This window comes from Magnolia sinica, chromosome 12 (genome assembly GCF_029962835.1).
Source record: "Magnolia sinica isolate HGM2019 chromosome 12, MsV1, whole genome shotgun sequence".
Taxonomy (NCBI): Eukaryota; Viridiplantae; Streptophyta; class Magnoliopsida; order Magnoliales; family Magnoliaceae; genus Magnolia; species Magnolia sinica.
The window spans coordinates 67,836,758-67,849,979 of NC_080584.1; the positions used below are offsets into that span (position 1 = coordinate 67,836,758).

The following is a 13,222-nucleotide window of genomic DNA, read 5'->3' on the forward strand; positions in this document are numbered from 1 at the left end:
AACCGTTCATTTAATATAGGTAGTATCAGGCAGGCCAGATACAAGTATTACACTGTTTGTAGGATTGAAATACTTTAGGCAAGCCGGAAATGGCTAATTTTCGGCGAGAGAGTGTTCATTGATTAGAATATTTTGATGATCTAATTTTGGTAACTTTGGTTGGGGCCCAACAAATATAGGAATCCCAGGGGATGCACTGTTCTGATCATCATCCACATCTGCCACGTGTACAGTACACAACATCGCGGCGAGGGATGGAGATTGGATATCTTCCAACATTGGGACACTGATTTCCTGCAAGGTTCCTGCGCTGGAAACCTAGGTGGGCCACCGTGATGTTTGTTGGAAATCTGCCCCATCCATCCATTTTTTGAGAGTAGGACATGGAACCAAAAATAACCCGAATACTCAAGTGGGCCGCACTAAAGGAAAAGGTGGGTAGGGAAACTCCTACCATTGAAACCTCCCTGTGGTCGAAAGTGATGTTTACATGCCATCCGTACCGTTCGTAAAGTCATTCCCAATGAGATGAACTGAAAAAACAAATATTAACCTGATTCAAAGCTTCTGTGGCCCCACTAATTTTTCAACTGTGGACGTTGAATACTCACGTTTTTGCCCACTTGAGTAATGAATCCGGGTCATTTTTGGTTCCAAATACTAAAATGAGATCAAAAAATGGATGCACGGGGTGGATTTCTCACAAACATCACGGTCGCCCCACCTAGGTCTAGTTCCGGGCTTTTGCAGCAAATCCAACATTGGCACTTGGGAGAGATTGCTTTATTGAGCGCGACTTGCTCGCCGCCCGTAACCAGCGATGTGGGTGAGACACTGACCGTGGGCCCACATTGATTGTATATCCATGCCGTTCATCATTTTTTCAGTTTATTTTAGGATCTTGTCTCTAAAATGAAGCAGATACAAATTTCAGGTGGGCAACGTTGCAGGAAACACCGATCATTGAACGCCCACATTTAAAAACTTACTAGCGTCCACTGTAATGTGTTTACTGACCATCCAACCGCTTGATAAGGCCAAAAAGATCTCGATGAAAGAAAAAATCAAATATCAGTTTGATCCAAAACTTTCGTGGCCAATAATAGTTTTTTAATGGTCAGTAACCACTGTTTCCTGTGGTGTGGTCCACGTGAAATTTTTATTTGCTTCCGTTTTGGGACCATAGCTTCAAATAAGCTGGAAAAACAGATGAACGGCGTGGATATACAATGAATACTTCGAGGTGGTCCCTACGGTTAGAGTCTCACCCCCACATCCTTGCAGCCCAGTCGCGCTCCAGTTTATTGGGATTTTGTTGTTTACCTTTGTGTAATCTCTTACTCGACCGAAGATAGAAGTAGATACAAGACCCGATGAGAGCCAACCCTGAAACCGCTGCTACAGTATTAATTATCACAGTCGTTGATCGCTTCCTGTTGTTATATGTAGCAAGAGCAAACCATTTCTCATTTCCATCGCAATGCGCAAGAATTAATATAATATTCTCATACATTCTACACGGTAATGCATGTTCACCTACAACGCATAGCATGTGTACTTTGGATTCGACCCAGCTCATGTGACCATGCAAAATATGGGCCCCACCATGATGATTATCTGAAGCAGAAATCAAGTTGCTGCACTCATCAGGCGGTCTACATGTATATGTTGATAATAGCCGTTCATTTTTAGTTTTTTGTTTTGAACAATGCGGTCGATCTCATCTGTGGGCGGCCCTGATTGTTTTAACATGGCATCAAAACATAGAATCAGCTGGGTAAAGTTATTCGGCACACACTGCAAAACCTTCCATAATTATGCGACTGACCTGATTTGTGGAACGACTGGATCCAAGATAGGTCCCACCATGATCCACAAGTCGTTGGATGAACGGTCTCAATCAAAATTTAAAACTTCAAAGACAAGAATTGTAATTAGCAACTGGGTTTCTTTCAGGTTGGAACTTTGAACTTGTCTAACTGTGACGTCGCATCATGAAGAAGACACGAAACAAGGGGTTTGCGAACACCACAACCGATTTGTAAAATCACGGAGGCACAAGTGCCAGTATGCGACACGTAGGCAAGAACTGATGGACGCAGATTAAGTACTACCCCCGCCTGTTCCGAGCTCGGGACAGATGTATGGATTTCATCAACACCGTCCATCCAGTTTTCCAAATAATTTTAAACGATGAGATCAGAAATAAGAAAGAACCAAATTTCAGGTGGACTACACAAAGGAGACTAATTTACTACCGTTGAAAAGTTATCAGGGAATGAAGTTTTGGATCAAAATGATATTTTTGTTTTCACTTCATCCATGTGGATACGATCGTATCAACAGGTTGGATGGCAAATAACATGGTCAATGGTGGGCGCACCGGTGCTTCTTGTGGTGTGGTCCACTTGAGCCTTGGACCTGTATTATTTTAACAGTAATAATATAAAATGATATGAAAAAAAGAAAAGAAAAAGGATGGACGGTGTAGATAAAAGTCATACATCACGGTGGCACCTCGGTGGCCCCTCGAAGCGTCCGCCTTTCCCATCTCAGAACATGCGGGGTAGTACCTAATCCGCGCTTAAGACTGACCTGTTTATCGGGTTGAAAATGCTAATATAAAATAATAATAATAAAAAAAATCGGATGAGATCCATGTCAGTAGAAGAACGAGAATCCCGATTCAGACAGAAGCGGATTGGCTGGTGTACCGCACGCCAGTGATCTGGCTGCTGTGGGTAGGCGTCGTTCAAATGATATCAAAGTTACGCGTCCTCAAAATGATGTATTTATTATATCCACACCGTTCATTCATTTTTCTGAGATCATTTTAGTGCATAATTCCAAAAACTATTCATATTTAAAATTTACGTGGACCACACCAGAAATAGCACTGGAACAATGATTCTCGCTGTTAAAACATAAGTAGGGCCACTATAGTGTTTATTTTCTATCCAATCTGTTCATAAGATCACAAATATATGAATGAAGAGGAAAAACAAATACGACACTTATCCAAAACTTCAGTTACCTCAATAGGTTTCAATGGCAGACATTGAATCTTATAGCTTTTTGCAGTGTGGTCCACCTGATATTTGGATCCGTCATATTTTTTGGTACAAGCCATAGGATGAGCTTGTAAAATGAAATGAAGGTTGTGATATAACACATACCTCGTGATGGGACTCAAACAACTTGGTGACGACAACACACAAGCTAGAATAGTAGTGTGTGGTACAGCAGCCAATCCACTTTCGATCTAGACATGTACTGAGAGGTGGTAAGCGGATTTACTGGTGTACCAGCTGCCAGCAATCTTACTGATTTGTTGACGTCACTAAGTTTCGTAAGTCCCATCACGAGGTATGCGTTATAATCAAAACGCCCACTATGTTTCATGATTCCCATCGCGAGCATCGGACGGGATTGGATCGGAATGGGTATAATCCGATCTGATCTGAAAAATCTACAGCTTTGTCCAACTCGATCTGATTGAGTCACCTGACACAAATTGATCCAATGTATGGTGGGCCTAACCCGAACCGAGTCCAACTCAATTAGGAAAACCGAGTCGGATTGGGTTTAGTACGATTTGAACCATTTAAATTTAATACAACTGTTTCATATGGTGTGGTCCACTTCAACCTTCAATATATTATATTTTTTTACTCAAGGCCTAAAATGGTATGTTAAAATGGTTGAATGGCTTAGATAAAATATATAAAACAAGGTGGGCCCCATATAACTCTGTAAAACTATATCGGTGCTTGTATTACAATTTGTGCCATCCTTTTCACATAAGCACGTCAATTGCAATTATATATAACTTCTGAATTATAAGCACATCACTTGTTTTATATAAGCACGAAGGTATGTGTTATATCCAAACCGTCCGTCCATTTGGCAAGTTCGTCTTAAGGTTTGAGACAAAAAATAAGACAGATCTAACTATCGTGGGGACCACACGAGTTATTTAACGGTGAAAATCATTCCCTACTACTATTTGTGGTGTGGTCCATATGATCTTTGGATATTATTTATTTTTTGGATAATGCTCTATAATAATATCTAAAAATATACGAACGGTGTAGATATAATAAATACATCACGGTGGCCATGTAACTTTGATATCCTTTGAACCCTTCGTACAACTCGAATCTCGAGGAGCGTCAGTGTCGTCTTCGGACGTGGATTTTCTCCGAAAGACTTTCGCAGAAAGTTCCTACGTGGGAACCCAGGTGGGGCCCACTGTAATGTTTGTGAGAAATCCTATCCGTTCATACGTTTTGTGAGTTCATTTTAGGCATGATGCTAAAAATGAACCCTTTCCAGATCTCAAGTGGGCCGAAAATGTGATAATTCAACGTCCACGGTTGAAATATTCGTGGGCCACAGAAGTTTTAAATCATGCTAATATTTGTGATTTCAGTTCATCCTAGTAGGGATGAATTTATTAACGGTATGAATGGCAGATAAACATCACTGTCGAACCTAGGTAGGTTTCAACGGTAAGAATTTACCCAACCACATTTTCCTTTAATACGACCCACTTGACCTTTGGATATGGCTCATTTTTGGCATCATGTCCTGATATGAACTCAAAAAACGGATGGAAGGGGGGGATTTCTCACAAAAATCACAATGGGTCCCACCTAGGTTCCTAGCGCAGGAACTTCTTGCGAAAGTCTTTCGCAGGAAATCCGCGTCCGTTGTCTTCTCACGACACGTATCTATATAGGCTAGCAGCTGGAGCCTGGATGTCAAATTGACATCACGCCGACGCATAGAGAGGGAAACCGACTGACTGACATGGTCGGTGCTATGTGGGCCCCACCATGACGTATGTGTTTCATCCATGCCGTCCATATATTTTTACAGATAATTTTATAAGATGAATGTAAAAATGAGGTATATCCAATTCTCAAGTGGACCACATTACAAGAAACAATGTTGAATGAGAGTCGACCATTAAAAACATTTTGAGGGCCATAAAAGTTTTGGATCAAGCTGATCTTTGTTTTTTCTCTTCCTCTAAGACTGTATGACCTAATCAACGGATTGGATGTCAAATAAACAGTATAGCAAGCCTTATATGTCAAATAAACAGTATAATAGGCCTTAGGAGGATTTTAACGGTGGATACCCAACCGCTATTGTTTTCATGTGGTGTGGTCCACCTGAGATCTATATTCCTCTCAATTTTAGTACCAAGGCATGACATGAACTTTAAAAATGGACGAAAGGAATGAGCGAAACACAGACACCCGGATCGAGGCAGGATTTGCCAGCTCTAGCGAGATATGTTATATTCAAACCTCCTCTTGATGGGCTCGTCTGAAAGCTTCAGTTGACAAATAAGACATATAAATATCAAGTGGACGAAACTGCAAAGAGTAGTAGAGGATTGAGCGCCTACCATTGAAATTATTTTATGATCACAGAAGTTTTAGATGAATATGATATTTGTTTTTCTTTTTCATACAGGTATGTATGACATTATGAATAGATTGGATGAAAATAAATGGTACCGTGGGTCCTACAAATGTTTTAATGGTAAGAATCGTTGTGGGACAACGGTGGCGTAGTCCACTTAAGCTTTGTATATGATTCATTTTTGGGCTCATGATCTCTTCGGTGAATTAATGGGCGATATTAAAAATATAATATTTTGGAGCCATATAACTTTGATCTCATTTGAACTGTTCGTGCAGCTCTAAGCGTGAGTCGTGTAAGCCCTCGTCTTCTTGCACATGTACCCACACCATCCAGGCCGGTGGTGTATGGTACACCAGCCACCAACCAATCGGCTTCCTTTTCTTTAAAAAAAAAATAAAATAAATTTTTTTTTTTTATTAATGATAGATCAAAACATACGCTACTGGAAGACTAAAACTCTTATTTTGTTTTTTTCCGGCTTATATGGACATTGACAATGCTTTCTTTCTTCCAAATATGTCACTTACATAAAAATTATATATCATAGAAAAGGTGGGCTGCCTCCATTGAAATCAATGGATACCAGATGGCCTGACTCGATGTATCGGTGTGGCCCCACGGAAATAGTGGATTTTTAACCAAGGTTGCAAAACCTGGATGGTCATGCTCATGAGGCAGGCTACCTTTCGAATCAATGGTTAACAGATGATCGGTTTCAATGCATGTGTGGCCATATCAGCTTGACTCGGCCGATCCTGGAATGACATGCCCTGAACCCTAAACGCTAGCTGTTCTATTTTCTTATAAGTGAGACTAATGAAATTCTTAGAAACGATGCTTACCAACAGTAGTAGTTGGAGGTGATGGAGCGGCTGGTGCAACCGCAGCTGGAGACGCAAAAAAGCGGGCGATCTCGAACCTCAAAACACAATTTGCACCGAGAACTCGGCCCCCTATCTTTCCATCACAGCACTTCGGAATCTTAGAAATAGCATCTTGCAAGCACGCGTTGCAGTCGTCATTAGTTAAATCCTGGGTGCACTGCACAAGTCCATATATTGTCTGATTGATCGTAGAATTAGCTTCTCCAGTTGCAAACTTCCGAACCAAAGGATCGAACGCAGCCACAGAAGAAATATTCTTCATCAAACGGTTCAGTGTCGATTTAAACTGCTGAGGGTCCGATGCATCCGCCACATTCGATAAAAACACATCTATAGAATTATATGTGGGATCGTATACAGATCTGAATCTGCGGTCTGAGTAACGCAACGTACAGTAATCATACCATATGACTGCATCTGTTGTCATGCCGCACTTCTGTTTGATTTCTTGACTGGCCTGGTTGACGCAGGTGCTGCAGAGGTCAGTAGTGATGTCCCCTCTGCAGAGGTAGAGACCATAGGCGATTGCAGGATCGTCGCCCTTGTTGTCGTAGAAGTATGTGTAGAAGCGAGCGTTGGAACTTAGAACGGAAAGTACCTGGTTGAGATTAGTTCCGAAGGGGCTGTTAGCAGTATAATTAGCTCTATTTGAACAGATTCGATTGAGATATTGGGCATGAGAAAGGGTAGGGAAGAGTAGAAGAAGAAAGTAAGTTAGATGGAGGAGGAAATCCAACGGCTTCGATTGGAAGTTATGCATCTCTTATTTGTTGGTTTGTATGGAGAGAGAAGAGTGTATGAAATCTGAGTGCAGGGAAACTTCGGTTTCAAAACTCATTTGGCATGGACGAGGAAGCGGATTGGATGGTGTACCACACACCACCAATGTGGCTGGTGTGTTGACGTCACCAATTTCTGTGAGTCCCATCGTGAGGTATACATGAGTGCTTTGGAAACCGTTTAGCTTGTCGTAAGTTTGAGCCGAAAAATAAGATGGATCCAAAAATCAAGTGGACCACAAATTAAAAGGCAGTGGAGGATTCAACGCCTGCCATTGAAACTCTTTTGGGGGTCATGGTAATTTTGGATCAATATGATATTTATTTTTTCTCTACATCCAGGTATTTGTGACCTTATGAATACATTGGATGGAAAGTAAACATTACGGTGGGCCTCAAAATGTTCTAACTATGAGAATTATTGTCCCCACTGCTATTTGTGGTGTTGTTCACTTGAGTCTTGGAAATTACTCATTTTTGAATCAAAATCCGAAAGGATCTCGCAAAATGGATGAAAGGTATAGATATAATAAATATATCAATTTGGGGCCATGTAACTCTGATCTCCTTTGAACTGTTCCTACAACTCGGATCTCTCGACCATCAGCACTAGTCTTGGCACGACACCTACCCACACCAGGTAAGTTGCTGGTGTTTGGTACACCAGCCAATCCGCTTCCATGGAGGACGTCTTGCCTATGTGTGTCCCCTCCCGTTCTTTCTGCATGTGATGTCAAACAGGACCCACATGAATAAACCATCGAATTAATGGTTTTTATTATTATTATTTTTTTTTTTACCAAAACCGCCCCATCCTATTAGGGCTGTCGACGGACGGGCTTGTGGTTGGTCTTGCCCAGGATTTTGAACTAGGTCCTATTAAAAATTCTAATTTTGCAGGTTCAGCCCTGGCCCATTGACACCCCTACATCCTCGAGTCTTTACATGTTTTTTCCGACCATTTAGTTAAGCAAGTATTATACTTCAAGAAAAGAGGTATGATTCTATTGTTTGCACCGCTCATCATACTTATACATAAAGATTGGGTGCAAATTTGATCCAAAATGAGATGTCTCTTTCTTGTTCCTAGAAGAAAACAATGATAGAAATTTTTATTATGAAGATTATCCAGGAAAAAGTCTACCAAATCAAAACGGGCACTACCAAAAAAATGAGCTATATAGCTACGGATTTAATCCATGCTATAGACTACGACCCACTGTTGGACTTTTATAAGTTGACGGTTTCATAAGGGTCTTTGTGGGGCCCATTGTAATGTATTTGTTTTATCTAAGCCGTCCATCTGTTTTGATATCGTATTTAAGTGTATGAGCCCAAAAAAGGAGGCATATTGAAGCCTCAAGTGGACCACACAATTGTAAACACGGAAAATTATGTGCATATTGTTGAAAGTTATTTTGGAGTGGTGTGGTTGACTTGGGCATTCAATCTGCCTCATTTTTGGTTTCATATCCTATTCATGGTTGCCTAAATGAATGGACTACGTGGATAAGACACATCCATCATGGTGGCCCCCACAAAGCCCCTGAGATCAACGTCCAAAATAATATCCCAAGCATTGGCTTGGAAGCGGATTGGCTGCTATCGTACACACCTCGTGATTTGGTGTGTTGACGTCACCAAGTTCTGTGGGTCCCATCATGACTTATGAGCTATATCCAAATCGTCTGTCAACTTGGCGACCTCATCGTAATGCTTGAGACAAAAAATAAGACAAATCAAAAAATCAAGTGGACCACACTGTATAAAGCAGTGGAGGATTGAACGGCTGTCATTGAAACCCTTTAGGTGGTCATGGAAATTTTGGATTCACATGATTCGGCCGCCTAAACCCTCCCTCTCCCTCTCGCTCCAAAAGCCAAAAAAAAAAAAAAACCCTCTCTCCCTCTCGCTCTCTCGTGCTCCCTCGCTGTCTCCTTCTCCCTCTTGCTCTCTCATGCTCCCTCTCTCAATCTAGCTGCCACTCTCCTTGTGGATAGAAGGTTTCATCCTATCAGGTAAAAACAAAGGGTTTCTTCCCATCTCGCTGCCACTCTCCTTGTGGACGGAAGGTTTCTTCTCGTCAGGTAAAAACAAAGAGTTTCTTCCCGTCATCCCCTCATCGTCCTTGGTATCTCTCTCTCTCTCTCTCTCAAATATTAAATGTCCAAACCCTATTCTGTGGTCATCAACGATGAAGAGAATAGAAGAAATCTGAGAAGGCACTTGAAGGTACTCTCTCTTTCTCTCTATTTTCCTCTTTTGATGGCCAGAAATTGAGTAGCATCCATGGCAGCGGTAGCCATGTCCGCCGCTGTCCACGGCCCCCTACATGTTTGAAGAAATGCTTCAACCACGATTGGTAAATAAATAGGCCCTCCCGAATCGGCTTTTGTGTGATAGTCAGTCATGAGCTTTTTCATTACTGCTTTAAGTTCATCTAGCTCTTTACAAACTTCATCCATTTCCAAGGCTTCTTTCTGTTGATTTTATGTATTTCTGCTTGTAAATGAAGAAAACAAATCAGACAAGATATCAACATAGAGCTATAGATTTAAGATTCCGCAAGGTGGAGAGGTTTGCAAATCCAACACTGAATGATACAGCTCCAATACACACCACCACATGCACCAATATGGTACACTCGACGAGATCCAGGCTGCCCATCAAGTGGAGCCCACCATGTAGATGCCCCACGCTTGAAATCAGGCCATTCGCTCATTAGGCAGGCCATAATGTTAGAAAAAAAATGAATAGTTTAGAAAATTTTGGGCAAATGTTTTTTTGGGCTTCTATTGGTTTGGTAGATGTGGCCCACCTGGTGAGTCATGTGGCCTGATCTTAAGGCAAGGGTAGCTGGGTGTTTGGGCCAAGCTGATGGACTGCTCAAGTGTTCTAGAAACAAACTCCTAAGTGTTGTATGTTTTTTCTTTACTCAACCAAGCATCATATAATAACTCAATCCAACAAGGGATAGAGAATGACATCATTCATGCATCACATGGCGGTTTTAAATAGCGCCTTTGGGGTAAGACCCGACAGGAAATGGAAACTAGTATGACTCGCCCTGAGTCGTTCTGTTTCAGTCACATTTCCATCTACTGACTTCTTTTACTTGCCACCAAAACCAAGACGGCTCGACCGAGTTGACTCGGTTCCATATGATAGGAGTGGCCTGCTGTTTAGTTGGGCCCTCCCGAATCGTCATATTGTATACTTGTCCGTATCAATATATAACATTTATAAAAAAAAAATTAAAAAAAAAAAAAAAAAAAAAAAAGAGAGACAAAATCACACTTGACATAATTATACACAGGTATTCCATAGAAAAACTATGTATGCTTTCTTTAACTAAATAATGATGTGCTTGTCATCTATCCGTATATTATCTTAGAGTCCTGATAGGGTTAATCGTTGTAGGAATTTGGTTCCTACTCCCAATACATGTAGGTGTGGCAACATGTATGAGTTTGGGGCATTCATCAAGTGGACCCCTCCATGCAGCCAAAAATCAGGTTGATGAGGTCTCTAGTGGGTCTCATGTAGAAAAAAGATGGATGATTAAAGGAACTGGAAACAATCCACATTTGGCGTACATCTGTGTGCCAATTTATGATTAGAACAACCTACTTATTTATTTATTTTATTTTATTTAAGCAGTAGAACTTATTGTATGATATCTTGAATACTAATTGATTTATTTTTATTATTTTTTGTAGGTTGTAGATAGAAATGGATGATGACTAAATGGGTGGATTTTTTTTATTAAGTATTTGGAACTAAATGGTTTCAGACTTTTGGATTGAGTTAGACACATCTAAACGGTTTATTTTTATCTTAGTTTAATCATAGAGGGCACATCTAAACTCATTTAATTTCTTTAATTTAATCTCTTCTGTTTTATTTATGGTAGTTTTATTTACTGTAGTCTAGATATCATCATCAATCAGCCAGTTTTGACCATCCAACCAATGTTTACTCACATTAAAGTTCACAACTATGAGAGGTGGGTCCACAGTTATAGACATCCATTACTCTGTTTTGAAATTTGCACAATACACTTGAGCTCATCCAATTGCAGGGCAGCACACACAAGGAACCTTCAGGTTCTATTTATGAACACAGGATGCATTTTGAAAAGGATAAAGCATTAGCTCGACGATTCCAGCCTGTGTTGATTGGTGAGTAAATTTGCATACAAGTCTTAGGCTCCATTTGGTCATCACATCAATCTTTATGAATATAATTTTTTTCTCAAACCAAATGGAGCTTGAGCCATTTTTTAACTCTGCAAATGCAACTTCTTGCATTGTAGGTCCCAAGCCCAAGTAAAGGAGGCCGAAAAGGGCGTTAAGGTGAGTTGTGTCCTTGTCTTCCATTGTATTTTACATACAACGTTAATACACACAAAATAATCCATGAGCTGACTCTCTTTTACATGTTGAGATCAATCCAAGGCCATGACAATGCCAAGAACAACCACCTAGTGACTTCTCTATTGCTTAGTTCTGGTTTCTGGTGCGACTACTTTTTATCCATGGGCACTAGTGCTATAAGAGGATTACCCAAATGGTAAGAACTACAGAATCCCTTCTTTCTCTTTCCTTTTCTTAAAAGAAAAAGTATAGTACAATGCTTCTAGGTTCTTACATATATTCCCTTCTTCCATGTTAGGGGCCTATTGTTACCACAATTCGAGCTTTACTGACACCTCATCCAATGAAGGAACTTCGAGTAAAGGTGAGTAGTCCCACCTTTTATTTTGTGATATATTGTATGGTCCATGTGACATTTCCCCAAAAACATTTATATGTTTTTATACTCCAACAATAAACTACATCATTCCACCTGATCTTTATTGAAGAAGAACTAAAATTTACAGCCATTCAGGCAGGCCCCAACAAAAAGGTTTCGGGCACTGCCTATCATATAGGACAGCTACACTTGGCTATACAGGAAAATAGAACAGAAGCCAAATCTGGTGGGTCCTGCCTATCATATAGGACAGCTACTCATCACATGCATATGTTGAGTCAGCTACACTTGACTTATCATATGCATGTGAGTCATTTCTTGTGATTTCATGATAGAGTTCACCCTTTTGAGGACTCACATCTTCCACAAAAGTGACACATAAGAGGAAAATAGAAATGTTAAATGTTTAGTGCATTTGACATTTTTCTAACAATAGCAACAACTATAGCAATGTGACAATTTTGTTGTTCTAATTTGGAGGTGGTATTGATTCTAGCACATTTTTTTTTTGCTATTTAATCGTGTTCATGTAGTGGACAAGATTGAAGACAAGTATGCAGTGACTGTACTTGCATTGACTGTAGCCATCGGTTGTGGGGTTCGACAGGTTTGATCTCGGTGAGGACATGTGTCAATGCCCTTGTTCAATGTCACAGTTTATTTTCTCCTATTGCAAAAAAATTATAAAAGAAAAAAAATCTTTTTATTACTGACAAAGCCTGTAATTTATTTGTATGAGTTCATATCTAAATCCTTCTCATTTCATTTTTTAGAGAAATGCTTTAGTGCTTGCAGAGAGCCTTATAAGTTATAAGTGCTTCTACTTGTAGTGGTTGACAGTGATCAATTGAACTATCCATTAAGTCCATGACACTTTTTCATGGGCTACTAAAATGGGATGATCCAATCAATCCTTGATTTGACCTTATTTTATATAACCATCCTTTTTTCCAAGCTATGGATGATTTTGATCATATGATGTCCAGCACATGAATCATAAGCAATCAACAATGATGATTAACACTGATTAGTTTTGTGTAAATGATGTCGATTGTCCATATTAAAGGCCATTGATCAAATGGTTGTGTATTGGTTGAATTATGCGACCAATACACAACCGGATTGTGAGATACGTCCATGGGTTGGTTGGCTAAAGTAGCTCGTTCTACCCCAAAATCATATATTTTACGTCAGATAACTCATTCTGGATTGCGAGATACGCCCGATCCAAGGTCCGATGGTCCAAATCACTACTATCGTCAACCGGGCCTTTTTTAATCCATCTTGGCCATGAAACTGTCCGCGACCTGCTCTACATTAGTCCCCTCCACTTCAAAAGAACTCGTCCTGGAGTTCTCATCCAAC

General features: G+C 40.3%; 1 protein-coding gene across 1 annotated transcript; it reads right to left on the minus strand.

Annotated features, from left to right (window-relative positions):
• Positions 1 to 6,264: 6,264 nt before the first annotated feature.
• LOC131220198 (cysteine-rich receptor-like protein kinase 25) lies at positions 6,265 to 7,083 on the minus strand. The gene has a single exon (XM_058215161.1). The coding sequence runs from the start codon at positions 7,081 to 7,083 to the stop codon at positions 6,265 to 6,267; it is 819 nt and encodes a 272-aa protein (XP_058071144.1).
• Positions 7,084 to 13,222: the final 6,139 nt, after the last annotated feature.